The 27,207-nt window shown below is 42.4% G+C and overlaps 3 protein-coding genes across 6 annotated transcripts; 2 read left to right on the top strand and 1 right to left on the bottom strand.

The window, feature by feature from the left end:
- Positions 1-105: 105 nt before the first annotated feature.
- SNRPB2 (small nuclear ribonucleoprotein polypeptide B2) lies at positions 106-9,701 on the top strand. 2 transcript variants are annotated; one of them, XM_042049270.1, is made up of 7 exons: positions 106-209; positions 515-602; positions 2,429-2,601; positions 4,285-4,425; positions 5,611-5,661; positions 8,700-8,788; positions 9,307-9,701. In XM_042049270.1, exons 2-7 carry the CDS (start codon positions 539-541, stop codon positions 9,464-9,466), a joined length of 678 nt encoding a protein of 225 aa, XP_041905204.1. In that variant the 5' UTR covers positions 106-209; positions 515-538; the 3' UTR covers positions 9,467-9,701. The 2 variants fall into 2 exon arrangements, with proteins under 2 accessions (XP_041905204.1, XP_041905205.1); XM_042049271.1 differs by lacking the exon at positions 4,285-4,425.
- A 195-nt stretch (positions 9,702-9,896) lies between these two features.
- OTOR (otoraplin) lies at positions 9,897-20,952 on the top strand. The gene is made up of 4 exons (XM_042049272.1): positions 9,897-11,994; positions 12,454-12,599; positions 13,164-13,274; positions 13,711-20,952. Exons 1-4 carry the CDS (start codon positions 11,871-11,873, stop codon positions 13,801-13,803), a joined length of 474 nt encoding a protein of 157 aa, XP_041905206.1. The 5' UTR covers positions 9,897-11,870; the 3' UTR covers positions 13,804-20,952.
- A 98-nt stretch (positions 20,953-21,050) lies between these two features.
- On the bottom strand, positions 21,051-26,850 carry LOC121674721 (transcription initiation factor TFIID subunit 4-like). Of its 3 annotated transcripts, none has more exons than XM_042049267.1 (2): positions 25,907-26,850; positions 21,051-22,696 (listed from the first exon to the last, which is right to left on the bottom strand). In XM_042049267.1, the coding sequence occupies exons 1-2, from the start codon at positions 26,703-26,705 to the stop codon at positions 22,218-22,220; spliced, it is 1,278 nt and encodes a 425-aa protein (XP_041905201.1). In that variant the 5' UTR covers positions 26,706-26,850; the 3' UTR covers positions 21,051-22,217. The 3 variants fall into 3 exon arrangements, with proteins under 3 accessions (XP_041905201.1, XP_041905202.1, XP_041905203.1); XM_042049268.1 differs by having other exon boundaries at positions 22,521-22,696; positions 25,858-26,850; XM_042049269.1 differs by having other exon boundaries at positions 22,521-22,696; positions 26,013-26,850.
- Between the last annotated feature and the right edge of the window lie 357 nt (positions 26,851-27,207).

Below are 27,207 nucleotides of genomic sequence, written 5' to 3'. Positions count from 1 at the left end.
ATCCCTTTTTATCCCTATCTTGCTTTTTTCCCGTTTTATTCCTTTCATACCGCTGCTCTCGGGCCGCGCGTACTCACTACTCCCCATCGGCGCAATCGGCGTTCGGCTCATCGACTGCTCTGGGAGCGGCTTTGCCGCTTGCGCTGCGTCTCTGCTGGGCGGGACGGGTTGGCTGCTATCGAGACCGGAGAACGGACAGGAGAGGGGAGGTGAGGGTTTCTGGGATCCGGGATCCAGGATCTAGGATCCAGGCCATCGCAAGGGGGGCTGGCTCGGGGTTCCCTGTCTGGAGTTTCTGTCCCGCCGTTGCAGCCCTCGCCCGCCCGGAGAGGGCAGGAGCGGGGCGGGTGTGCGGCCTACGGGCGAGCAGACATACAGAGAGACAAGCCGGCCCCCGGGCTCGCGGTGCCGCTGCCCGGGGCTGCGAGGTGTCGCCGGCGTTGGCAGCTGCCGCAGCCGGGGGTCGGAGCGCCCCGGCCGCCGCTAATGCCTCCCCTGTGTGCTCTGCCCGCAGGCAGGTTCGCAGGTGCCGCCGAGAATGGACATCAGGCCGAACCACACCATCTACATCAACAACATCAATGACAAGATCAAGAAGGAAGGTACGGGTGGCTGCCGGTTGCCTCTGGAACTGGGAGGTTGTCCAGTGGGGCCTGGTCATGCACTTGCACACGGCACTTGTCTTACAACGGGACTCCCAGGCCTATGAAGTGCCGAGCAGGAGGTGGTCATGAGCCGAGCTCCCGGCTAACGCTTTCTTGTAATGAAACAGTAGCTAAAGCAAACAAATGCACCTCCCACTAGATCAGGTTGCTCAGATCTCCCTACAGCCCAGTCTTGAACACTTTCAGGGATGAGGAGTCCACAAGCTCTCTGGGCAACCTGTTCCAGTGCCTCACCACCCTGATAGTAAAGAATATTTTCCCAATATCAGATCTAAGCCTCGTCTCAGTTTGAAGCCGTTTCCCCTTGTCCTGTCACTCCAAGCCCTTCTAAATAGTCCCTTTCCATCTTGTATGCTCCCTTCAGGTATTGGAAGGCCACAGTTAGGTCACCCCTAAGCCTTCTCTTTTCCAGGCTGAACAACCCCAAATCTCTCAGCCTTTCCTCATAGGAGAGGTGTTCCATTCCTCTAATCAACTTGGTGGCCTCCTGGACTTGCACCAACAGGACCATGTCCTTCCTGTGCTGGGCACCCCAGATCTGGATGCAGCATTGCAGGTGGGGTCTCACCTGAGTGGGGCCAAGGGGCAGAATCCCATACCTCATCTGCTGCCCACCCTGCTTTGGATGCAGCCGAGAACAGGGTTGGTTTCTGGGCTGTGAGTACACATGTCCAGCTCATGTCAAGCCCTTTCTCCACCAGCACCCCAAGTCCTTCTCCCCAGTGCTGCTCTCCATCTGTCCATCCCCCAGCCTGGACTGATTGATACTGGGGGTTGCCCTGACCCAGGTGTAGCACCTTGCATTTGGTCTTGTTAAATCTCGTAGGACTCCCGTGGGTTAATGGTAGGGTGTGAAATTATCTGTTAAGATTACAAATTACTTTCTACTTAATACAGGTCTTAAAATAATTTTAGGAAAAGTGTTTTGATAGAAAACCTTTTTTTAAATAAAAAAAAATAGCACACTATGGTTAGTCAGGAGCAGGTGGTGAAAGTGACAGTGGACTGGTATTATCAAGTTATTATCAACAGCAATGAAGAAGAGGCAGCATTCTTACATTGCTAAAATAGTCCAAATGTAAGGTTTGTGTGTTAGAATGATTGCACAGTACAAATTATTTATTTAGCTTAATTTGGATAGGACTAAGGTTTAATTTGGCATGTATTGAGGTGATTGTAAATAATTAAAGCAAATCCATTGCAGCTGTAAGGTGCAGTAGAATCATACAAAAATCACTTGGCTCCAGAATATTCAAAAATACTTTACGTGAGTGAGAAAGTTGATTAAACAGTTACAACAAAAATTTCCGACTTTAATTAGCCTTTAGGTAGTTACTATTTTGCTGCATTCTTGTTTTACGTCATATCTTTACTGCTGCTTGTTTCAGTTTGGATTTTCCGATCAGCCTGAGATGGCTGTCATACATCATACTTGATTGTGTGAGGGTGTGTGTATATATACATACATGAAAATACATTTTTACATACTCTTATGCAATTGTTACTCCCTCAGAATGGTAGAATGGATGACACTACAACTTCTTCACTACCTGAATCCTTGAGATGTGAAACCAAATGTTGCACACCAGCTTACAAAACCTGGACAAATAAACTTGTACTGATGCAACAGTTTTGACAAACTCATGTACTCACTGTGTGAGCTAAAGTTCATAAAAAACACTGTTCCCAAAGGACAGCAGACTCGGTAGAAGTGGAAATTTGCATGCAACCTGTTATAATCTCTTTTCTCCTTTGGTCTCCAGAGCTGAAGAGGTCCCTGTACGCATTATTCTCACAGTTCGGTCATGTTGTCGACATTGTGGCTTTAAAGACCATGAAGATGAGAGGACAGGCATTTGTTATATTTAAAGAACTTGGATCATCTACCAATGCTTTGAGACAGCTACAAGGCTTTCCATTTTATGGGAAACCAATGGTAAGTTATTTTGTTACCTTTGTAAAGAAGAAAAATACCCTGATGGTATGATACAGTGTTTTGGTACTTGCACCTTGGGAATGAACTGTTCTATGTAGTTGTTACCAAACGATTATACAGTCATGTCACATCCGGATGAGTATCTGCATTTGTGCGAGGTGGAGGGATGCTGAAGAGATTGCAGTTACAACACACACACACTTTGAACTTAACATTTAGATTTCCTAACTGGGGGCTTTTTGTTTTTCTATGCTGGATTAGAGTTTTTAAGATCTTAAATACTTTCATTTTACTCATTATGTCTTCCATTGAACTAGTTAAATTAATTCTGTAATATTATTGAAATTAGATGTTTTCAGTCAATTTATGTAGAGTAACATTAACTACTCTTAGATTTGTAATGAATAGCTAGAATATGATGCTTCCTTTTTGGGGTAACAGTGAGGAGGGTGAGATCTCCACAGTTTACTTTCCAGATTATTTTTTTTTTAAATGATGGCCAGTTCTTCTTGACTGTAGATCACCAAACCAAGTAACTGCATTTCAGTATAACTTCAGTGAAACAAATACAATGCTGGTTGATAGAACATGATTTAGTAATGTACTTCATAACATGCAGAATAGCACAATTGACCTGCTTTGTTCTTGCCTGCTTGGATAATTAGGTATCTCTTAATTCTGCAACTGTTGGTGATGTGTAACAATACATGCAAATGGCCCACAACTTCACCAATGGATGAGTACATTACTACTGGCTCTTAGCTCATGGCTTTGAGCACTGAAGAGAGCAGTTGTGCTGCTGAGCCATAAGCTATTTGCCTTAGCACCTTCAGATTCTCTAATTAAATCCTTAACACAGAATTTTGCAAGCTCAGTCCTACCATTTATCCTTAAGGAGTTTTGTGCTCAGTAGAATTCAATAAGAAATAAAAAGATTAAGGCTTTATAAGCTTTCAAATGTACTTCCCCCTCTGAACATTGACTGCAGTCTGTATACTCTAAGCACTAAACAAAAGCATTAAAAGAAATCTTAAGCTGCTGTGTAGTTTTGTATTGAGGTAGTCTCTGATAGGAAAAACATTAGGTTTGTGTGCATAAACAATAATGTTGTGCACCAGTATAGTTATGCCTGCATCTGCTTAACTTTCTGTTTTGGGGGGCCTTTGTCAAAGGACCAGCAGCATTTATGCAATCTTGTTGAGATTAAGATTGCATTTTCTGTTTAAGAAGTTTGAGTTTTGCTGAGCTCACATTTCTGCAGACATCTGAGAAATCACTGACAAATTTTAACTCCCCTTAAAATGGGATTGAAAACTTATAGTTTTAATAGAAGCTAGATCTAATTTTTTCAAATGTCCTCTGTGTATCTCAAATGTATCTCTGTGTACGTGTTACCTTAACAGATGTTAAAAAGATGTTGTTAGATAAATGGAGTTCTGATTTCAATAAGCTAAAATTAGTAATTTACATGTTAGGGGTTTTTTTTAGACCTCTGTAATTGTGTCAGAATTAACTATGAGAATTGGTTACTCTATAACTGTACCTACACTTTATAACAATGTTTTTAATATAAAAAGTTCCTGCAAAAAAAAAGTGTAAATACACAGTTAATGAAAGTGGTGCAAAATGTTCAGTATTATTAACTGCAGAATATACTCCGTTTTTCTTTTTTCTTTTAAAAAGCGTATTCAGTATGCAAAAACAGACTCTGATATAATCTCTAAAATGCGTGGGACTTTTGCTGATAAGGAAAAAAGGAAGGAAAAGAAGAAAGCCAAAACTCTGGAGCAGTCAGCAAACCAACCAAATAAAAAGGTTATCCAGGTATGCTGGCTCTCTGTTTAGAGGGGAAAAAAATTAAAACCAAACCAAAAAACAAACAAACAAAACAAGCCCCCACAAAAGATATTCTAAATAACTGCTTTATTAGGACTTACTGTTGTCTTTTGTTAATTTTCAATTCCCTAAATTGGGGTCTGTCGATTATCTAGAACTCGAGCATTTGCTAGAAGTTGAAGGAGAGGGGGCTGGTTATGTAGTCCTTGCTGTTCCTTTTTTCTTCCTCCTTTGCCATTACCAGATGAAAATAAAGATGTAGGGCAAAGGTACAACAAACCAAGGTAGAAACTAGCCTCTTTTTAGAAAAGGAAAAAAAAGGAGAGTGTGGTTACCTTTAGCACTGGCTTCAAGTGTTCAACCAGCTTTTCTCTTCAGTGTTTTAATCCCATGTTACCCAATAACGACAGAAGAATGGTAAATGGGAATAAGATAATTCGTTTCCATTAGATATTAGATGGTCGATGTTAGATTAACAGGAGTTGGTCTGGAATTTATCTCCACTAAGGGTTGGCCCACCTGAACTAACAACATTTAGTAGTTTTTGTACTGAAGTATAGCAGAAGACATCAAGGTACCTGACCAGTTCCCCCCAGTTTATATACTGGACAGGATGTTCTGTACTATGGAATATCCCTTCGGCCAGTTCTGGTCAGCTGTCCTGGCTCCCTTCTGGCTTCTTGTGCACCTGCTCTCTAGTAGAGCGTGGGAAACTGCCAAGTCCTTGATTGAAACAAGCGCTACTTAGCAACAACCAAAACATCAGTTTGTTATCAGTGTTACTCTCATACTAAATTCAAAACACACTGTACTAAGAAGAAAATTAATTCTATCCCAGGTGAAACCAGGGTACGTGTCTAGGCCTTCATTTTCAAAACCTCTTCCTCCCTGTCTATTAAATCAAATCCTGTAATGTGGAGAACTACTTGACTCAGCCACAGATTGATCAGATAGTAGTGATGTTATTTCTTTTGATTGCCTGGTTTTGGAGCTAAGCAAAATTCACACACTTTGTTCCCTTTGGGAGGTATCTCATAGGCAGCAAATGTTCCTTGGATTGTAGCTCAAAAAAACCCTTAATATATGTCTTGAGTTGTAGAGAAACGTAGTGATGTGTGCCTGTCTGTTGCTAATGGAACACCTTTGTAAAACTGTTCTGTACTTATTTGCTAGGGAGCAACACAGAATTCAGCCAGTGCCCCAGGGACTACACCACAGAATCAGGTAATGCTTTTTTATTTTTATAAGTAAAAGCATGAATGTTTACTCTCTATGAACAATCATTTGTTGCACATGGAAGCTTGAGGATGTATTTTACAGCTTTGTTTTTGTCCTATGAGAGATTTGTCTAATAGCTACGTCACAGTAAACAAAACAAATGTGTCATACATGAAATCCCTATTTGTGCTTGGTCTTTCCATATTAAGTGTTTTAATTAATTAATTTTGAGTTAATTAATTTAAATTGAATGTTACAATTAACCCATCAGCCCAGGTACAAAAATCGAGTTCCATTATCAGTGTTTTCATTTGTTTAAAGTAGTTTATTAATAGAGTTGCACCCTTTCCAGTTAAAATTTTCCCAGTTAAAAATCACAAACTTGCCCCTTCTCAAACTTCAAACCACCTATACACCATAAGAGTTACCTTTCCTGTATTTACTGTATACTTTTACAAGTGTTTTGAGATGTGTTGGACTTGCATTGATTCCAAGGCCAAAACCCCACCCAGTCTTAATAGCCAGCTGCTATTTTTAGCTACAGAGCCATTACTCTGCAGGCAAGTTCCATGGCAACCTGAATACCTGAGTTTTAATGAAGGTATTGTATTCCCCTTATCTCAACTACTACCACCCCCCCGACAATGATGAGCCATTGGTGGACGGAGATGATACATCAAAGGGAAAGCACCAATCGCTTTGGACCGAAGGGGCGGGCTGTGGGTGGAGCAAAAACTATAAAAAGGACGAAGTGGAGAGGTGGGCTCTCTTTTCCTCTCTTGCTCTCACCAGACTAGCTGTGGGAGACATCGGTGCTGGGCATTAAAAGCCTTACCCCTTTTAAGGGGCTTTTAGTAATTTTTTTAAAGTCAGCCCAGCGCTGCAAGTTCTTTTTCTCTATCTGAGGGGTAGTGCTGTCTCAGCCAGAAGATCTCAAATCCCTGCACTCCTGGGGCATACCATCTACTGAGCCATAGGATCCCAAATTTTTATATTTTTCTAATTTCTGTAATTTTTCAATTTTTCTGTTTTCAATAAATGAATCTTTTTAAGAGTTGTCTCATTTCTCACAAAAATGCCTCTTTTACTATATCTGGTTGATAGGAAATGAGAACCTGCAGTTTCTTATTACTTTAGAGAAAACAGCACTATTACCAAATCATACTGGATTCTTAAATTCGGACTGTGTTTAGTATCAGTTGAAGGATTCTTAATTTTTTTCTTTGTTAATAAATTCCCTTTAACTTATTTTTTCTAGTAGCAGATAAGGAGAAGGAAGACAACACAGGATGCCAAAATATCTGCCTAAAAGCTTTATTTCAGGAGTTTGGGGGTTCTCTGCTCACTTTTTCTTTTTTCTCACAAGTGTCCTATTTTTCAAAGGACTGTGTGGAGATAGATGTAGGAACAACTCCCTACACTTCATTCAGCTTGTCTGCTCAGTGACCTTCTAAATGATTCATGTTAGAAGTGAAAGTGGTAAAGAGCCAGGATCTGCAGGAGAGCAAGTACCATAGAAGAGTATCTTTGCCTGTCCTGCATCTTTTTTGAGTACTGTCATTGCATACGTAATCAACAGAGGAAAAGGTCTTGCTCCCTGGATTTTCAGACACAATATGTGTATGTCAGTTTGCATCAAAGCACAACACTGTTTGGGCATTTCTTTGAACTTCAGAAGTTTATTTTCTAATGGCAGTACCTGGAATATTTCCATCAGTAGAAGGAAGTTGTTCTGCTGAGGCTTTAACTTACTTGGCACTGCTTTGAGGATGTTTGAACCTGAGGTGTCTGGTTTATTTTTACTTGTATAATGTACTCGATGACTTGAAGATTCCAGTATCAGCAAATGACTACTGAGCCTTGTCTGTGGTGGGTGGCTACAAATTTATATTAGCAGGCAAATCTGTTAAAAGACTAAAGCTCTAAACTATTATTTTTCCTGGTTTTTGCTTTCCTCTTTTTTGCCGTTTCTTCTTTGTTTCTGTTTTGTGAGTTCTTTTACTCAGAGTTTGAATTAAAAGGCAGGAGACTGAGAATTCTTGTTTGGACTTAGTTGTTTATTATATCTTATCTATAATACAGCTGCACCAGGTGTGCTTTCAAGTTAACAAGGTGGAAAATGGCCGTGAGTTCTAACTTCCAAGGCTTTTTAAGGTCTAAATTAACCAATTATGAAATACCAAGTAACTTTGTTTTTATTTATAATTCAATTACTAACTTTTCATGTCCTGCAGTGCGGGACTTTTGACCCAATAGCATAACCCCTAGATGTGTGAAGAAGAAGGAGAAAGGAGAAAGAAAGATCCACACCCAAATTCCTCCATATTGTAACCTATATCCCCTAAACCTATTTTTCTACATCTCTACATATTCCAGCCAGTGATACAAGTTTTAATTACACAGCAACAACCTCAGTGTCATCACACAATTTAGGGAGCTTTTCCCAAGGTCAAATACAGTGTGCTTCTGAGGATCACTGCTTGTCAGCACTGAAAGGCTGAAATTCTCAGAACCCAGGGTTCCAACACTAAATCTAAAGGGGTTTCTAATTAAGAAATTTGAATTGAGCTCTGTAATAAAACCGTGTGGGTTTTGTGAATTTTGGTTGTCCAGAGATATTCAGTATTTGGGTGGTACTGCAGGTGAACAGGGCTTGGCTTCCCACTGCTTTCCAGAAGGATGTGAGTCTTTCATACATTCTACCACTGCCATACAGGTGTCTTGGACAGCACTGCAGCCACTACTTAGGCACCTGGGTGCGGAGAGTACGGTAGTGTCAGCTCTTGACAAGTTAACTGTGACATCTAAAACAGTATGGTATTGTGATTTTTGTGGAAGTAAGAACCACTCCAAATTAATATATCCATATAAAAGACCCAGGGGGCTCTGTCTGCATATTGATAAAGGTGTGCTGAAGCCCAGATAGAATGTTACGAGCAAAATGAAAGAAATGTGTCTTGGTTCAAATAATCATGCAGGAAGATGCAAAGGAACTGTATGCATCTATGTATAGTCTTCTGAGCTTTGATCTTCTCATGTTGCAGGTGCCTGATAACCCACCAAACTACATCCTTTTCCTTAATAATTTGCCTGAGGAAACAAATGAGATGATGCTGTCCATGTTATTTAATCAGTAAGTTTTGAATAGAAATTATTTCTCCTTTGAATTCTTCCGTAACCTGCATGTGTTTTCTCAGTTGGCAAGCTGACTTTTTAGAAATAATAGTTTCTTCTGAAGGTATTTCAGTTGTTTGTCTTACTGCCAAGGTTACAGATGTCAGTTCTGATGACTTGGTTCAGGAAGTAAATTGGATCTTTTTCATAGCTGGTTTTGATTGTGCAATTTATCTGCTATCAATCTGCACTGGATTTAAGCTGGCGACTGTAATACTAAAGTCTTTAGGACAGCAGGAGCAGTTTTAAAACTAGTTAGATTGCTCCTGTATGTGTACAGGACTGATTAAATTGCTTCCACATGATATTCCTTAATTGAGGCATAGTTCTAAGGATAGAACATGTAAAACCCTTCAGTTTCAATTTTTCGTTAGTAATAACTGTTGCAATAGTAGATGCTTCTGATAAAAAGATCATCTGAAGAGAGATGTATTATCAAGCTAATAAGTATGTTTTTACTCTCACTTTATTTTAAAGGTTTCCTGGATTCAAAGAAGTACGCTTAGTGCCAGGGCGCCATGACATTGCATTCGTGGAGTTTGAAAATGAGAATCAAGCAGGGGCTGCTCGAGATGCTCTCCAAGGATTCAAGATCACTCCATCTCATGCCATGAAAATCACTTATGCGAAGAAATAACCATATGCTCCTGTAAAGGAGTTCTGTGGATAGGTGTTGGGTTTTTTTAAACACCAGTAACTCTCATCAGCTAGCATGTTTGCTGTTCTCTGCAGAAAATATAAGACTCGAATAGAATTGCCACAATGACCAGGGCACACGATGTAGGATTTCCACAGATCGCCTGGATAGTAACTTTTTCTGTTGAAATACTAATTTTTATAAAATAAAATATAAATATGCTGTTTTCAAGCCATGTTTTTTCCTCAAGTCTGTCTCATTATTCATTAGGCTTGCAGGGCTTTATTCAGTTTAAGAACTTTTAAGGTTATCTTTATTTCTCAGAAATGAGTGCTAAAAAATAGCTGTCTTTCCAGAGCAAAAAGTATGATCAGGAATGCTAAATGCCAGCCTATTCAGAATAAATACAGCATTCAACCTCATTATCAAGGGGACAGCTGTTTTTCACTTAGGAAATACAGCTTATCATTAGTGGGTTTTTTCCCCAGGTATAGATAGAAATTGATTACAGTTTGGCAGCGGAGTTGTTCAACTTGGTTTTTTCTTGGTGTCTGGCAGTAGAAGCAAGCCCTGAGAGGAAACATACAAGTTTCTGGGTTTTAGCCAGGCTTTTTCAAAATACCTGTCCTAATGCTTCTTAGGATTAGGGTTTGTTTTACTTTCTTTTTTCTCATTTGTTAAAAACTGTCTAGGTTTTGTGTGAAATGAAGTACACGGGATGCAGTGAAGTAATCAGATACAGTATTGTGAATTGTAACTGTTCTAAATATTTTGGAATAAGTTACTTTAAAAAGTTGTAGTTTTTAGTATCTGCAACATAACCCACCTTTTTTTGCACAAGACCTGGAAAATTGAAAGTTCACCTGCTCCCAGAGCACATTGCAACATGATGCGTCTTTCACAGTCATCTCAATTACTGTCCTATCTCCATTTATGTATTTTTTCATTCTTTTTGGTGATTTTGTGTATGTGTGATTTCACAAGTATTCTAATACTTGCAAATTAAAATTGTTTCAATGTGCCTGTAAGAGCAAAAATGACAGTCGCTCCATCATGAACCTTTTATTTTTCTTCCTGCGGTCATAATTTCATAGGTAATAATTATGCTGTCATTGCATCCCACTAGTTTGTGTGCACATGACTACCATTGCTCTTCACCTTTTTTCCTTTAAAGGGTTTGGATCCGTCTGTGAAGGAAGTTGGACACAACATACGGGAGGTTGGAGGAAGGAGTAATCGGCAGGAAGGCTAGAATGTGGTGAAGTCAGCTGTGATGGGAAGGTGATGCTAGAAGTTGCATGATGCACTTTCTTTGAAAGAGTGGGGGATTTTTGATGACAGCTGACAATTTCTGTGGTTCTGTTTGGGAACTGAAAGCTGGTACAGCAAGCAGCTCTTCAGGCCTCCTCATGAATTGGGAAACACTGGTTGACAGGAGTGCAATGTGGGAATTTCCACATTTGCCCTTGGTTATTTCCACATGCTGATCCAGACCCAGCCTGCTGTAGCCTGACAGCTGTGCTGTGAATTGCTGTGGTGTGTGTTCCTTTTGTTCATGTGCCTGCATCTATTTTAATTAAAATACTCCCTACAAGTCTAATGTATGCTAGGACAAGATTTGTGGGATTTAAATGAATTCTAGGTATCGTCTCCAGGGTGTAAAGAGGACCTTTTAAGTCAGCCCGTGGCACTGTTTAGTGTCTTGGACCTGCAAACCCTCAGTCGAGGTCAGCTAGGTAAAGAAAAGGGAAATGATTGCTGTCCTGGCATGACCTCTGTGTTTTGCTCTGACTGCATCTCCCTGTGGAAGGGATCTTGCCTGTACAAGTACACAGTGCTTGAATTCTTAGATTTCAAATTCTAATTGCTGACTTGCAAAGCCTTTTTCCTGCCTTGCAGCTCCCTAATTGTTTGTTTACATTGCATCCATCTGCTATCGTCCCAGTAGGTCCTTTCTGTAGACAGGAACAGGGGAATCTCTGCCACTGAGGGTTTTTGGTCCAGGGCAGATTGTGCTTGCCAGTGAGCATTTGGGAAAATTAAGGACAGGAGGATTAAGAAGGATGTAATATCATTTGCTTCCTACCAGGGTCTGACTTAATTTTCATTCTCAGACTTTGCCTGAAGCACGATTAAGGCTATGGACAACTCTAGGAGGGCTTAGCATGTTTAAGTAATACAGTTGCTGATTGAAATGTTAATACAGAATGGCTTTGGGAGGGGATTCAGCTTCATAAGTCAGCCCTGAGGTTTTCCCCCTGCCTACGGCTCTTCTGGTGGGATGGAATGTCACCACAGCCCCTTCCTATTAGCTCGGTGTGTTTGTCCAGGTGTCTGCCTCTTCCATAAAAGATGGGGATTGCTGGACCTCGCCCACACTCAGTAAGTGCTGCAGCAAAGAAAAATGACACAAAGTGTTTATTTGATGATTTTACTTTTGTGTCTCAGATTAATGTGTCCTCTTGCAACTGGAATTTTTATGGAGAAGCTTATCAGCAAGAAGCTGTGTGCTGCTGATGACTGTGTCTGTAAGTAAATTTGTTTTAACTTTGAGGACAAAACAGTCTCAAAAATAATGGTGGAGGTGCAGGGAAAACTACTTTGCTTATTTAGCTCTGTCATATATTTGTCTTGTCAAGTGGCTGTGTAGAATGTCACACGCAGTTTTACTGAAAAATGGGACACAGCCCTCGTCTGCACCGCAGCCACAGCCGAGGGTTTTGTAAAGGGACATTTTTCACTTAAGTGAAAATTGTAGAGAGGGATTATAACTTTTCACTGATGAAATGGCATATTAAGCTGTTATTTTGCTTACTGGAGAATAGAAAAATGCACAGAACAAATTCTTGAAGACTTTTACTGTTTCAAGATAACCTACTTTTATATGTATACGTACAAGGTCATGTGTATTTATATTTCTGTAAAAGTATGTATGCATTTAAATTCATCCACCTCATTCTTCTGTTGCCTTTTTTTTTCCCTCCCAGACACCATTTCCCTTGCCAGAGCAGAAGAGGATTATATTGCTTCAGACTGCAGGTTCATTAATATTAAGAAGGGACAGTTGATTTATGTTTATTCAAAACTAATGAATGAAAAAGACTCTGGAGAATTCTGGGCTGCAAGTATAAGAGTTGATTCTTGTGTATATGAACAAACTGGAAGTAGATTAACGCACTACTGTCAAGACATGGATGCAAATGCTGAGCTCTTGTGGGGCTTAAAGCAGCAACTTAGTTTTAAAAGTGAATGTTTAAACTGGTTGAGGAGACTTGAAGGGCTTTAATATTTTTTAAAATGAAATATCTTCAATAGCTATATGGTAATTATGAACTGAACCTTTACAGAAGGGCTCAACAGTTAATTTCTGTGGCTGTTTATGAAAATGGTGGAGGAGAAAGCTTTTATCTCAGGGGCCATTAAAGTCTTAAATTTAAGGGAAGCAAAGATAAAGATCAGCTGTGTTTACAAAAAACATCCAGATAAACTATAAGCAGTATTCATTTACTCAAAAAATGTATGCCTAGATCAGAACTTCTGTCAATGCTTAGTTTCATGTGCCAGCTGATTAGAACCTAGGAAATGGAAAACCAGACTAAGAACACTACTGGTAACTCCTTTTGACTAAGTGATAAACCAGCTCAAACCAGATGAGGAGTGTTTTAAGGTATCTAATTACACATCTCCTTGCTTGAAGGTTTATGGAGAACAGTATGAAGACCATATGGGGACAGTTGGTTATTTCCCTAGCAGTTTGGTCTCAGAACAACATGTCTATCAAGAAGCAAGTAAGACCACTCCTACAAGGGTAAGAAATTGACAAAAGCCCAGATGGCTGTGGAAACCATGTTTTTACTAGAAAATGGACATATCATGAACCAGCCATAAAATAGAAAACCCAGAGCATGTAAGACAGAAGGATCCGAGCACGTACACAGGGGAAGAATCCATAGGGAGGTTGTGAGAAAGGAACAAGCAACAAAGCATAATCCTGAGAAAAGGGAAGAAAAGGGTAAGAAAATGCAAACTGAAGGACAGTTGTGACATACACAACAGATGATGTGACACACATACAAGAGCCAATCGTAAAGCATAAAGTAGCGTGTGAAAATAGGCCTTAACCTATATGCACAATCTTGTCTAGGGAAAGCAAGAATTGTATATTAGGGACAGTAGTTAATCAATAAAATGGCTTCTGCTTGATTCACACTGAATCATGTAGAGTCCATTGTTTCTCTCTGCAGATGGTGACCCCGAATGTGATACTTCAAAAAGAAGTGGAGGAGACGCCTGGACAGAGAAGACCGGCTGGAGATTCTGGCGCAGCTGGGCTGTGAGCCAGGGGAGCAAGGGAGCTCTGGGATTTATCAAGAGACGTTGCAATGGGATACCCTTGAGGTAAACAGCCGGTGCAGCTATGGGGCAGAAGGTTTCTGCAGAAGAAGGGGCCATAGTCAGGTTACTGTTAAAAAGACTCTCTATGAGAGGGGTGAAATATGAGGAGTCCACATTGAGACGATTGTTGCTATGGTGCCAACAAAACGGCTATGCACCCGAGCCAAATACAGCTTTTAATCTAGAAACTTGGAAGGGAGTAGGTGACCGCCTGTGGGACGCTGTTAGCAACAGGGATAAGGAAACCCGTTCTTTGGCTACAGTGTGGAAATTAGTTTATGTGACCTTGCAAGATACAAAAGCAGAGCGGGCAGCTGCTTTCATATGAGGCCACACAGGGCATTTGCGGCAGCCCCGATAGCACGCCCTGTTATCACGGCTTTTGAACCTCCCTTACCGTATCCAAGTGTCCCTGAGGAGGTACCTGCTGTGCCTACAGCCTCAACACAATCTTAGCCACCTCCGGCGGCACCTATGGAAGTTGACACTGAGTATCTGCCTCTGCCACCTATCCCTCCGGGGGGAGACTTTTCTTTTCCACCTCTGCCACCTTGTGCTGTTCCCGCACCACCGCTGCCTGCAGCAGACTGGGGTCTCGAGATACTCTGGAAGATAGAAGAGCAGGAGCATGCACGGCCGACAGCAATTACGGAACAGCAATTACGAGAACAACAGAACGCGGAGTGGGAGAGACCATATGGGAAAATGACATAAGAAACATCAGACAGGAGGAAAGACTTAAGCAAGTAACTCAGGGTTTGGGGGGAGAGTCAGACTGGGATTGTTTGCAGCAGATTCGATGTAAGGAAATGGAAACAGAAGAGTTACAGAAGAGAGAGGGAAAACAGAGAGAGGGTGGTGGATCAGGGCCAAGTGATGGGTCAGGGCCAAGCTATTTTGAGAAATGCTGGAAAGGAGTTATACAGCATGCCATAATAGAGGGAGAATTTATTCCTGGGGCTTTTCCAGTAGTATTGGGAGGCAGAGATCCTGGCAGGGGCCAGAAACCTAACCACTGGACACCTTTTGTTTGGGAGGTGATTAAAGAAGCTAGAAAATCAGTTTGTGATTATGGGTTGCAAAATCCTTTCACACAGTCATTTATTGATAACATCTTTGGGTCCAATATTCTTTGCCCTTATGATTGTCAACAATTAATGCAATTATTAATTACAGGGATGCCATATATATTGTGGAAGTCTAAGTGGACTGATTTATGTCAACAAGCTGCTGTAGCTAACTTATACAGGGATGATAGTGATCCTTTGAAATATGCATCTGTAGAAATGCTAACAGGAACGGGCACGTTTATTGATGCTCAAGTACAGAGCCGAATGAATGTACAGATTTTACGTCAGTCAGCCCATGCAGCTTGAGAGGCTCTGAGGCAAATGCCTGAGGATGGCAAAATAGTGCTACCTTTTACTAAAGTAGCACAAGGACCAACCGAAACATACATGTCCTTTTTGGATAGATTGTGAGAAAGTATTCAAAAGTCCGGCATTCCCGAAGCAGCAAGGGATTCTGTACTTATGTCTCTAGCAGTTCAAAATGCTAATTCGGCATGCAGAAGAATTCTGATGGCACTCCCTTGCACTGCTTCAATAGTAGATATGATGGAGGTGTGTGAAAAAGTCGGGACGCCAGCAGAAAATGCTATTTTAATGGCTGAAGCATTTGCCGTGACTGTAAAGCTGCTTGTAAAACAAGGTCAGGGAGATAAAAGACCGCATTGTTTTAAATGTGGGAAACAAGGACTATTCCTAAAAAGAGTGGCAAGTGGCATTTGTTACATGATTTAAGGGAAGTAAATAAGGTAATGGAAGACACGGGAGTACTTCAGCCAGGATTACCGTCCCCCAGTATGATTCCAAAACATTGGGAAATACTGATAATTGATTTAAAAGATTGTTTTTTCACCATTCCATTGCATCCAGAAGATTGTGAAAATTTTGCTTTTTCTGTTCCCTCTGTTAACAAGCAAGAACCCTACAAGAGATATGAATGGACCGTTTTGCCACAAAGTATGCAAAATTCCCCTACTATGTGCCAATTTTTTGTGGCCTGGGCATTGACACCATTCAGGCAACAGCATCCAGAATTAATTGTTTATCATTATATGGATGATCTTTTGATTGCAGGAATGCAATTGGACAGAGAACAAATTATTATAGAATTAGAACAATAGTTGAAAATGAAAGGATTGGTTATTGCACCAGAAAAAAATACAACAGATGCCACCATGGAAATATTTGGGTTCAATAATAGATCAAACCACAGTGAGGCTACAGAAAATCGAGTTAAACCCTACTATTAAAATCCTTAACTATTTTTTAATAGTAGGTGATATTAATTGAGTGTGGACAATATGTCGTATCACCAATTCAGATTTACAAACTCAGTTACATGTATTGTCAGGAGGAGGGGGTGTTAATGCTCCTCAAAACTTAACTGAAGCAGCACAAAAGGCTCTTGAAAATATTGGGAAAAAAATTGTACAAGGCTATACGTCCCACTGGATCCAGATTTGAATATTGCAGTAGCTATATTTAGCCAAAAATATGTGTTTGCAGTTATTTTCAATGGGCCCAACAGACAGATCTGTTGTGTATATTGGAATGGATCTTTTTGCCAGCACAACCAAAGAAAACTATAATGACACCTGTGGAATTATTAGCTCATATTATAATGAAAAGCCAAAACTGGGTAATAGAAATATCTGGTTTAGAGCCTGCAGAAATTATTGTGCCAACAACTAGAGTATATTTAAATTGGATGCTAAGACATAGCAGAGACTTGCAAATTGCTACTTTGGAGTTTACAGTGTTTATAAACTCAGTGTTTATACGCCAGGACATGAAATGCTCACATTTGTAACAAATACTGAGATAATTTCAAAATCCCTTTGTTCTTCTAAGCCGGTTCATAGAATAACGATTTTCACTGATGCCAGTGGCAAAACTGGGAAGGCTACTTACGTTTGGAGAGAGAAAGGTCAGTGGAAACAGGAAGTTTTACATGAAACAAACAGCCACTGTACTCAGTACTTAGAGTTATTGGCAGTAGCAGTAGTATTTGAAAAATGGAATGATCAGCCAATTAATGTTGTATGTGATTCACTTTATTGGTAGGAGTAACTTGTCGCTTAGAACGTGCATTGTTAAAGGAATTGAATAACCATGACCTATATTTGCTTTTTCACTGCTTGCTTTTTCACCACTTGCTTTTTGCTTTATCAAAAAGACACTGTGTTTATTTTGTTACTCATATTCGTAGTTATTCTAAGTTACAGTGTAGCCTAGCCGAAGGCAATGCATGAGCAGATTATTTAGTTTCTCCTGCCTGGGCTGCTCCTGCAGGAAATAAATTTCAAGAAGCAGCGCAGTTGCATCAATTTTTTCATCAATCAGCAAAGGTCCTGCACCAGCAATTTCACATTTCCTGGACTGATACACAAGCTATTGTGGCGTCTTGCAGTGATTGTCAACAACTTCATCAGCCATTGGGGACAGCAGTTAATCCGAGAGGACTTGGAGCCTTGAAATTATGGCAAATGGATGTAACACATTTTCCAGAGTTTGGCTGATTTAAATTTATTCATGTGTCTGTTGACTGTTTTTCTTTTGCAGTATGGGCCACTATACAAACAGGAGAAACCACGAAACATGTTCTAAAACATTTACGCACAGCTATTGCTGCCCTTGGGATTCCACATACCTTGAAAACTGATAATGGCCTGGGTTATACCGGTCATAATTTTGCCACCTTTTGCAATTTATGGGGTATTGTTCCTATCACTGGGACTCCACATTCTCCCACAGGGCAAGCTATCGTGGAATGCACCCATCATACCCTGAAGCAATTGCTTCACAAACAAAAAGGGGGAGAATGGTCCCTTTCGCCTCAAGCCCGCTTGGAAAAAGCTGTCTATGTAATGAATTATCTACATATCCCAGGTGATAGTCTTGTTCCTCCTGCGGTAAAACATGGGCCAGGACTAAAAGGGGACTTAAATGAAACTCCACGTGATAGTGGGAAAGTATGGGTAAAAAATGGGGCTACAGGGCAATGGGAAGGACCAATGCAATTACTAACTTGGGGAAGGGAGTATGCATGTGTTTCCACAGACACGGGATTATACTGGGTGCCTGCGAAGTGGGTGAAACCATGGCTGGAGAAAGACAGCAACCCCAACCTGTGTGCTGATGCTGAAAATTGAGGTCTCACGTCAGCTACACCTCAAATGTCCTGATTCAGACTGTGGAAATTTTAAACCGTGGGTATTGCGTGTATGCTTAACTTGTGATGCAAGATGGTATTGCAGTAGTATTAATCTTGTTACAAAAAATTGTAAAGAAATACATACTGCAGAGGAACGTAAAGTAGGAGTAGAACAAGTTTTGTGTTGGAACAAGATTCCTGTGCCAAAAGAGGCTAAAGATTGGTGGGTACCTGAAAATGACTGGTCATGGTTTTTAACGCATTGGAAGGAGAGAATGCAGGAAAAATGGGGCCCAGTGGGAAAATTTCAGTCATCACATTTTTACTGTTAACCCTTATGACAGCAGTCAAAGCACATGATATTCTGGAAGTAGTGCCGTGACACAATGTGTCAGTTATTTTTGCTGTTACTAAGCAGGGTTCCTTTTGTCTGTCTATGGCTATGCCAGCTGATCCATTCATACTTGCTTGATAGGCATACCTGACTTTAACCCTGAACGATTTAAGGGCTATATAAATAGACCAATTCCTGCTACTTGTAATGCTACAATGCTTAATGCTACATTATCAGCTCACAAGCAGCAGGAGCCATAGCTAATTGTACTAAAGACTTGCTTTTGGCACTTAATGCTACTTCAATAGAGCCCCAAGAACTTACAGTGTTAGTCTCAATGGGAAAGAACTGCAGTTGTGTTGAATTTGGTAATGTTTACGGTGTTCTGGCGTGTCTTAATAGAACCAGACAGCAAAACCTGGAAATAAATTATGGCTATTTCCAAAACATCTCACCCAAAGCACCAGAATACCATCAATGTGTTCCAAATCAAACTCAGAAAATAGGGTACCAGCAGAATGAGTATTTATTTTGCCCACGCCAATTTGTGCATGAAGTAAACAATCCATCTGCTGCTCTTTGGAATAATGATACAGCTAAACGGCTACCACCTGGCATATTTTTAATATGTGGGGATCGAGCATGGCGAGAGATACAGTCACGAGTGACAGGGGGACCATGTTTTTTGGGAAAACTTATTTTGTTTAAGCCTTCCAAGATAGACCTACTAAATCACACTGTATGGAACTTTACAAAGAACCACAACAATCACGACAAAGTGTGTCTCAGTTAGGTCCTGAATGTAATGAAAAGATTCAGTTTTGGTCAACACCATCACGAGTTATTACTTCCTTATTAACACCAGGTGTCGCTGCAGCCAGAGCCTTATGTAACTTTAAAAAGCTGGCTTGCTGGATGGCCAGACAATTAAACATCGCATTGAATATTATCACTGACATGTTAGTTGATGCAGACAGTGTAAGGCATGCATTATTACAGAATAGGGCTGCTATTGATTTTTTGCTGCTAGTGCAAGGACATGGTTGTGAGGACTTTGAGGGAATGTGTTGTATGAATTTATCTGATCATTCTGTATCCATCCATAGAAGGCTTAAGGAAACACAGGAAAACATGAAAAAGATCATGACAGGACATGGACTAGACAGGTGGTTGGAAGGATTTGGCTTACTAGGTGGTTGAAAGATATTATCAAACAATTGTGGGCATGTTTATTTGTTTATTGATTGTTTTGCCATGTTTAATCACTTGTATTTCTAGAATGGTGCAGAAATCAATGCATAGCATATGGCTGGTTCAAGGAAAGAAAGGGGGAAATGCGGAAACCATGTTTTTACTAGAAAATGGACATATCGTGAACCAGCCATAAAATAGAAAACCCAGAGCATGTAAAACAGAAGGACTTGAGCACATACACAGGGGAAGAGTCCATAGGGAGGTTGTGAGAAAGGAACAAGCAGCGTTGGGGAGGATGTGAACAAAGAACAAGCAATGAAGCATAATCCTGAGAAAAAGGAAGAAAAGGATAAGAACATGCAAACTGAAGGACAGTTGTGACATACACAACAGATGATGTGACACACATACAAGAACCAATCATAAAGCATAAAGTAGCATGTGAAAATAGGCCTTAACCAATAATAAATATACATGATCGTGTCTAGGGAAAGCAAGAATTGTATATTAGGGACAGTAGTTAATCAATAAAATGGCTTCTGCTTGATTCACATTGAATCATGTAGAGTCCATTGTTTCTCTCCGCAGGTGGCTATTATGGCTGGTGAAGGGGTCAGTGGCTCTGACCCAGGAAGGGGTGACCAGTCCGGAAAGACGGTCCCGAAAGGAATCGCCTTCCCGAGGCCCGGTGTCTTCCCTCAGCTGCTAGCTAGGAGGGCCCATGCAGACACTGTCACCTCTTTACTGATTGTCAGCTCGTGATTTCAGCTCAGCTCTGCAGGGCAGCCTCCAGGCCAAGCCAGACCAGAGAGAGATGAGAGGCTCGAGTAGCTGGTTCCGCACAAAGGTAGCTTTATTGGTCCGTACTCCAGCGAAGGAGAGCTAGGGGCAAGAATCTGTATCTCGCAGGGGCAGAGGGCTTGCTTTTATAGGGATACAGGGGATGGGTGCCAGGGGGTAAAGGCCAATGGGTTACAAGGGATCTGCATAGGGTCTCCTAGAGGATTCTGGGTCTGACTTTTCTCGCCATGACTACAGAAGTGGTTGTCTTTCCAGGGAGTCCTGCTGGGCGATTATGCAATCTTCTTATCTCAGCAGACATCCCTCCAGGGCAGGGGCTGGGCATACCCCACAGGTGGCTACATAATTATACTTGGCTATGTAATGCTAATTTGCTGTAAAAATAAATCATTATTGTTGCAGTCGATTGTAGCATATCAGAGATGCTTAGGAATCCAATCTTTGGGCCTTTATACAGGCAAAAAACCTCAATAAAATCCCTAACATAACCTCTGATACAGCAGACATTGTAAATATTGCAATAAAGGCTTGATCCTTTTGATTTGAATAGTATTCCTTTAAGGTCACATAAGTTCTACCCAAAGCTTTCTTTTTTAGATATTGCAGCCTGGATACTGTGCCATAAACTTCAGTAATGTTACTTCAGTAACTAGTGCACCTTCTATTAATTGTATATATAGATGGACACTGTCATACAGAACTTGTGATTACTATGAGACCATGCTTGCTTTCCCATTACAAAGCTAATGGTGTGTCAAAAAACTGAGTTTAAAGGGTTTTGGAAACACATTAGTATTCTGTGAGTAAGCAGGCTGCATTTCTGAAAGGATGATTGTCCCTGATAATGCACAGTAGTGCATTTTACTCAAAAAAAATTGTATTTTTACAAAATATCTGAAACACTTCACAGAGGAGTAGAAGAGGAGGATCCTTTCTCAGAGGCCAGTATGGTTTGGCTTACAACTAATAGTTACGGGTAGCTTATTAAGTGTTATTGAGTGTTAGGTTTAAAGTACTTGCCTTCATCTATCCTCAATATTTTTAGCTATAGGTTGTTTTGCAGCATATGGCAAAATACAATTAGTGTGTCAATCTTGAAATCATATCTGGTGTCTACAATCCTAGGTCCATTATTACATGGGTTTCATTAACACAGAGGAAATAATTGAAAGGAAGAACTTTGTGTCATGTTAATGGTTGCAAGGATTTGCAGCAGACAAGCTTTATTTGGGCAACGCATCTTGGTTAAGTGATTGCTTTTCTTGACATTGCATTAGGTTATTCTGAATTTGGCCCAGGAGCATTGCAGCAATTAGTTAGCCAAAAAGCATGAAAGAACTACTACAATATGCATTCAAGCTCTTTTCTCAGTAATATGACAGCCAGTCTGCTGCATGACAAACTGAACTGGAAGCAGAGGTAGGCTAAAGGGATGTCTCAGCCTGAAGACTGACTTGGGGGACATTGCCAGGCTGCAATGCTGAGCTTTTATTGGGAAGTCAGTGACACATTCTGTAAAAACAGTGACACAGACTTCCAGTCCTTTTACCCTTCCTTCACCTTCTTGCTATGCAGGAACACTGCAATGAAAACAAAGGGTGATACAGAGACGTCTACTGATCTCAGCTTATTTTGCAAATGTGACTTTAAGGATAAGACTCTTCATTCACATTTAAAATAGTCTATAGCACATCTTGACCCATCTGTGTGTGGGTGTGCTGCCTGCTTCAGAAATATCCCTTAAAGGAGCTGTTTCATATAGTGCTAGTGTTGCACCACCAGCCTTCCACCACCAGCCTTCCACCTTCAAATCAAAATCCAGTCTCTTGCCCAAAGCTCTGTAACCTTCTCCCAAACCACTGGCAATGTTTTTGCCTTGTTTTCACAGCCTTGCACCTGCAAAGCCCAATATTGATGTAAGATGGCCTCTCTTTGGAAGGGATTGCCATTTAAATCAGGAGATCTGATGATGCCCAAAGCTGAACAATGAATCAGCGTGGAGGACAAACAGCATTGTGTGAAGGAATGTCCGATAGGGAGCTCAATGGGGAAAAGCACCTGCTGCACTGGAGAGAAGCCTGAAAGAGAGCAGTAACGTGGGGTCCTCTGTGTTTTCAACACTCCTTTTATTTCAGGGTTTTTCCTCCCAAAAAGGTAACTTTCACTGTTGGAATGATCTGCATTCTGGTCATCATTTGAAGGTTGCCTTGGAGGTTGCGTGTTGTGCTTCTGGTGCCACAGGTCAGGACGAACGCATCTTGCAGGTAGCCATCGTACCCCAGTATCTGTGGAAACACAAGCATACCCATGACCTCAAGCAATGAGCTCATGAGGGACTTCCCACTTCTTAGTGAGGAGGTCCTGTACCCAGACTTTCACTCGAGGCAGGTGTGTCTCGCCTGCAGACTGCAATGAAAGAAAATTATTCAAAATAACAGGATTGTTTGAATCTGGTGGCACTGTAAGGTGATTAATTGTATGTAACACTTTTTCTAGTCTGTGGGGTTTATCCATGCATTCCCCCTTTTGTTTCTCCAGAACACGCTTCAAAGTACCATGAGTGTCCTGGGTTGCAGTGTATTCTATTACCATCCTCATGAGCTGTTGAAATCAGGTGGGGCAGTGTTTCCTTGCCTCCTCCCCCCAGACTATCTTTCTCCTAATGGCCCATCATTGTCCAGCCGCATGACTCAGAGATAACTCCCTCTGGACTATCTTCTGTTAATGAGCCTAATCAACACTTGGCCTCATGACTCATTACCCCATTGTGAGATGCTCCACCCAGGGGGAGGAACCAAGCATCCCATTGTGGATATAATCTGAGACTGAACACCAGAGACAACCCTTCCCACTGGATTTCCAGAGGACAGGAGCTACATAGCCACCGCTGGACCTTGAGGAGTAGCAGACTCTTTTTCTACAGGATCGCCACTTCAGGAGGACTGCAGCCACCATTCTACCAGACTGCTACCACCACCCTGACTAACAGGGTGCCAGTTTGTATCCTAACTCTGTCAGTTTAACCCAGTGTTATCCGCTTTTATTTCTTTTTTCTTTCCCCCTCCTTTTATTTCCCTATTAAATTGTTATTCTGACTTGGTGTCTCCCACTAGTTTGTTTTCAAACTAGTACAATGAGCGTGTTCAACAATGGCTTGGCAAGTAGGAGAATGCAGAATACCCAAAGTATGATCTACACCCCATAGGTGCAGAAACTGCAGCGTCTTCTGAGAGATACAGGCAGGGCCATTCTCAGTTTTCATGGAAGAAGATACCCCTAAAATCGCAAAAGAGTTTCCAATGGGTGATGACATCGCGGCCTTTCTCCCCAGCACGAGCAGACGCCCACACAGCTGAGGAGAATGTGTCAATAGACACATGCACATACTTAAGTCTGCCAAATTCAGGATCTGCCAAATTCAGGAATGTGTGTTACATCCATCTGCCAAAGCTGCAAGGCCTGTAGGCCTCTGATGGCAGAGGTGCAGCAAGTCTGTCACAGTCAGTGCAAGCACTGACAATGTCCCGAGCCTCAGCTGGTGTCAAATGAAACTGCTTCTGCTGGGTATGCGCACTTTGATGAAAGAAATTATGCGATGCTTTAGCTTGTGCAATTTTGTCAGGCTGAGGCGCTACCCAGGCAGGGTTAGCCAGCACATCAGCCCTAGCATTACCTTCTGTTATGAAACCTGACAAATTAGTGTGGCTTCGAATGTGCAAAATGTAATGCGGACGCACTTGAGCTTCAGTTGCACTCCACAAGGTCTCCAATAGTGAAAACAGAGCCACTTTATTCACTTCCTTCAAAAGCGAACAATCTAAGCACTGAGTTATGTCTGCTACATAAGCAAAATCAGTGACCAAATTCAAAGGAACCTGAGAAAACCACTGAAAAGCCACGGCAACAGCCCTTAGTTCAACCAGCTGGGCTGAGCCTGACTCATGGCCTTCCAGCACCTGCCACTCAGATTCTTCCCCTTTTTTTTTTTTTCTCAATGTTCTAAGTTGACTGTTGCTACGGCGTGCACATCCACGCTGGCCGTGTGTGGGTGCCGGCTCTAAGCTGGCTGAGTAGGCCTGTCTCAGAGGAGCTATGCCCTGAGGAAATATTTGACTCCCCTTTGCATTCCTGGTCAATTTCCCTAAACGTATCAGAGATTGACCATTGGCATGATAGATAGACTGGCAGTAGTCTGAAGAATGACTTGGCCTGCCACATCTTTTGCATCTGAGACTGAACACCAGAGACAATCCTTCCCACTGGATTTCCAGAGGACAGGAGCTACATAGCCACCGCTGGACCTTCTGAGGAGGAGCAGACCCTTTTTCTACAGGATCGCCACTTCGGGAGGACTGCAGCCACCATTCTACCAGACTGCTACCACCACCCTGACTAACAACTCGCCTGTTCTCCTTGTTTCTCTTCCTTTGTTTAAGCTGTTTCTGCGTGCTCTCAACCTTAGGTCTCTTTTTTGATCCACCAGAATTTAATTGAAGAGGTCTTAGAACTGCTGCTAAAGCAGATTTATGCTCTCCAGATCCCACCTTAGCACAGGCATCAACCATTTGTGTTATTATATATATTGTTATATATAACTATGTGGGTTCTCCAGGCAAAGCATCTATGATCCTTCTACACTTATCATTAGCATTATCTCTTGCTAGCTGTCTGCACAACAGCTGCCTCATGGTCTCATCTTCAGCCTGCTTTTCCAAGGCTACAGCAATCTTTTCCAAAAAAGATAAAAAGTTCTCTTTCTGCCCCTGAGATATTTTTACATATCGTCATAGGAGCAGCTGTATCTAAGCTCTTTATAAGAACTGCCATGCCAACCTTTTGAATCTGTTCCAGGATTTGAGGATGTCAGGTAGCCTGAACATCAGGGTCCCAATAGTTATTGAGTCCCATAAAAGCATCCACAGGAACTAGATGCCTGGGATCAGTTTGAAGCAATTCCATATTCCCAGCTACAGCCTTCTCAGCCATCTTTCTCCAATTGGCTTCAAAAACTGAATCTTGTACAGGTTGAAATAACGTCTGACCTAAATGCTTAATATCATATGGAGAAGAGCATATCAGTATTCAATACTCTAAGAATCTGCATGACCTCAGGAGAACTTAATCCATACTGAGCAACCTTAGTTTGCAAGTCCTGAATCACTTTCTAAGCAAAACACTCATGTTTGTCAGTCCGACCAGAGTTAGGCAGAGCTTTCTGCACCGGAAAAGCCCAGACAATTCCATCTGTATCATCACTACATTGCTGTATTGTTACATCGCCTTGATCTGCCTGCACACTACTCTGGGACAAGGTAGCAGGTCGCTCAGATGCCTTTTGCCCGCCAGGCATCCCAGTTCTTTCTAGCAACTCCCGGTGTCCCTCCTGCAATGCAGCCCTTTTAACCTGTTCCCAGAACCGTTGCGGATCTCTAGGATGGACAGTTACTTTACAGTCTGGACAGTTGCGGACTTGGCGCGTTGAACGCTGCTTGCACCTGAGCGCCGCCCGGAGTCCTGCCGCAGAGCAGGCGTTTCCATGGTAACGCTCCTTGCATCATTCTCCACGGGTGTGCTGGATGATCTCCCAGGAGACTGGCGTACCAACTCTGAGCCAGCGGGCGGAGTGGTGACGTCAGCGGCTAGGGCTGCAGAGGGCGGAGCAGCGGAGGCTGGAACAGCGGCTAAGGCAGCGGAGGCTGGAGCAGCGGCAGCCAGGACCTCGGGGGGTGGAGCAGCAGGGGCCGGAACAGCTGCTGAGGCACCGCGCGCGGGCTCCGAATCCTCCAGCCCCGCGCCCGGCTCCGCAGACGAGCCGAGCTCCGGCGGCTCGACTGGCCCCGGCAGCGCAGCCCATCCCGGCTGCGGGCCCGCCGGCTCCGCAGTCTGACGTGCGCCCAGAACGGCCGGTGCTGCCCGTAGCTCCGCGGACGAGCCCGGCGCCAGCGACTCGACTGGTCCCAGCTCCGGCGGCGCGGCCGCTGGCCCCGCGGTCAACAGCGCGGCCGGAACGGCCGGCGCCGCCCGTAGCTCCGCAGGCCCCGCTGCCGTTTCTGGCGGGGACCCAGACGCTGCAAGCTGTTGCAACACTTCCTGCTGCCCATCGAGCCGTTGTAGTATCTTATGCAAAACTGCCAAGATTTGTTCCCCGAGAAAGTCTGATATCGGGAAGCATGGCCACTGCTGCGTCCTCCCCTGAGCTGAAAAATCCCCATCACTTATATTAGCTCCTGCGGTCTGTATGACAGACTCGAATGCGGACAGTACCGTGCTTTCTTTGGAGGATTTATGCTCCATGTCTATTTCCGCGCAGCCCCGGGGGGCGGGCCGGGCCAGTCGCGGTCTGGCACGAACCTTCTGAGAGGCTGCGGTTGCAGTACACGCCAGCCGGTCACCAGATGTCGCTGTTGCCCCCAGGGACGGCGAGAATCACCACACGGAGTTCCAGGATAAAACGGGATTATTTAATTAATTATCACCTCGTTTGTATAACTTGGTTCGCAATAAAGAAATGACATTATTGGCTGCTTGACTATACACCTCCCAGAGTGATTGGCTGAATGCTATGACGCCTATTTCAAAATATTTTCTTCGGTAAACCAAAACAAGACCGTGCAGGTGCAAGATAGAGTTAGTTTACAAAACCGTCTTTCACTGTTTCTCAGCTAAAGCATGAGAAAGGAAAACTTCACAAAATGCTTCAGCAGCTGGAAAATTCCTCTGCTCCTGCTTTTTAGCATCCACAACAATGGGCTGAACATAATATGCTGTGTGTACATCAGAGTGGTGGTGTTGGATT

Source organism: Corvus kubaryi, unplaced genomic scaffold, assembly GCF_017639235.1.
Source record: "Corvus kubaryi isolate FWS band 111438036 unplaced genomic scaffold, C.kubaryi_AGA036_p1.0 70, whole genome shotgun sequence".
Taxonomy (NCBI): domain Eukaryota; kingdom Metazoa; phylum Chordata; class Aves; order Passeriformes; family Corvidae; genus Corvus; species Corvus kubaryi.
The sequence above is the reverse complement of the archived record's forward strand: the minus strand, read 5'-3'. Positions and strand labels throughout refer to the sequence as shown.

Excerpts from the sequence above, each read along its gene's own strand:
- SNRPB2 (XM_042049270.1), top strand. The coding sequence starts at position 539 with ATGGACATCAGGCCGAACCACACCATCTACATCAACAACATCAATGAC. Across the intron at positions 2,602-4,284 it reads CATTTTATGGGAAACCAATG|CGTATTCAGTATGCAAAAAC; the intron begins GTAAGTTATTTT and ends TCTTTTAAAAAG. Across the intron at positions 8,789-9,306 it reads CTGTCCATGTTATTTAATCA|GTTTCCTGGATTCAAAGAAG; the intron begins GTAAGTTTTGAA and ends TTTATTTTAAAG.
- OTOR (XM_042049272.1), top strand. The coding sequence starts at position 11,871 with ATGACACAAAGTGTTTATTTGATGATTTTACTTTTGTGTCTCAGATTA. Across the intron at positions 11,995-12,453 it reads TGCTGCTGATGACTGTGTCT|ACACCATTTCCCTTGCCAGA; the intron begins GTAAGTAAATTT and ends TTTCCCTCCCAG. Across the intron at positions 13,275-13,710 it reads GTAAGACCACTCCTACAAGG|ATGGTGACCCCGAATGTGAT; the intron begins GTAAGAAATTGA and ends TTCTCTCTGCAG.
- LOC121674721 (XM_042049267.1), bottom strand. The coding sequence starts at position 26,705 with ATGGAGCATAAATCCTCCAAAGAAAGCACGGTACTGTCCGCATTCGAG. Across the intron at positions 22,697-25,906 it reads GGACTCCGGGCGGCGCTCAG|ATACTGGGGTACGATGGCTA; the intron begins GTGCAAGCAGCG and ends GTGTTTCCACAG.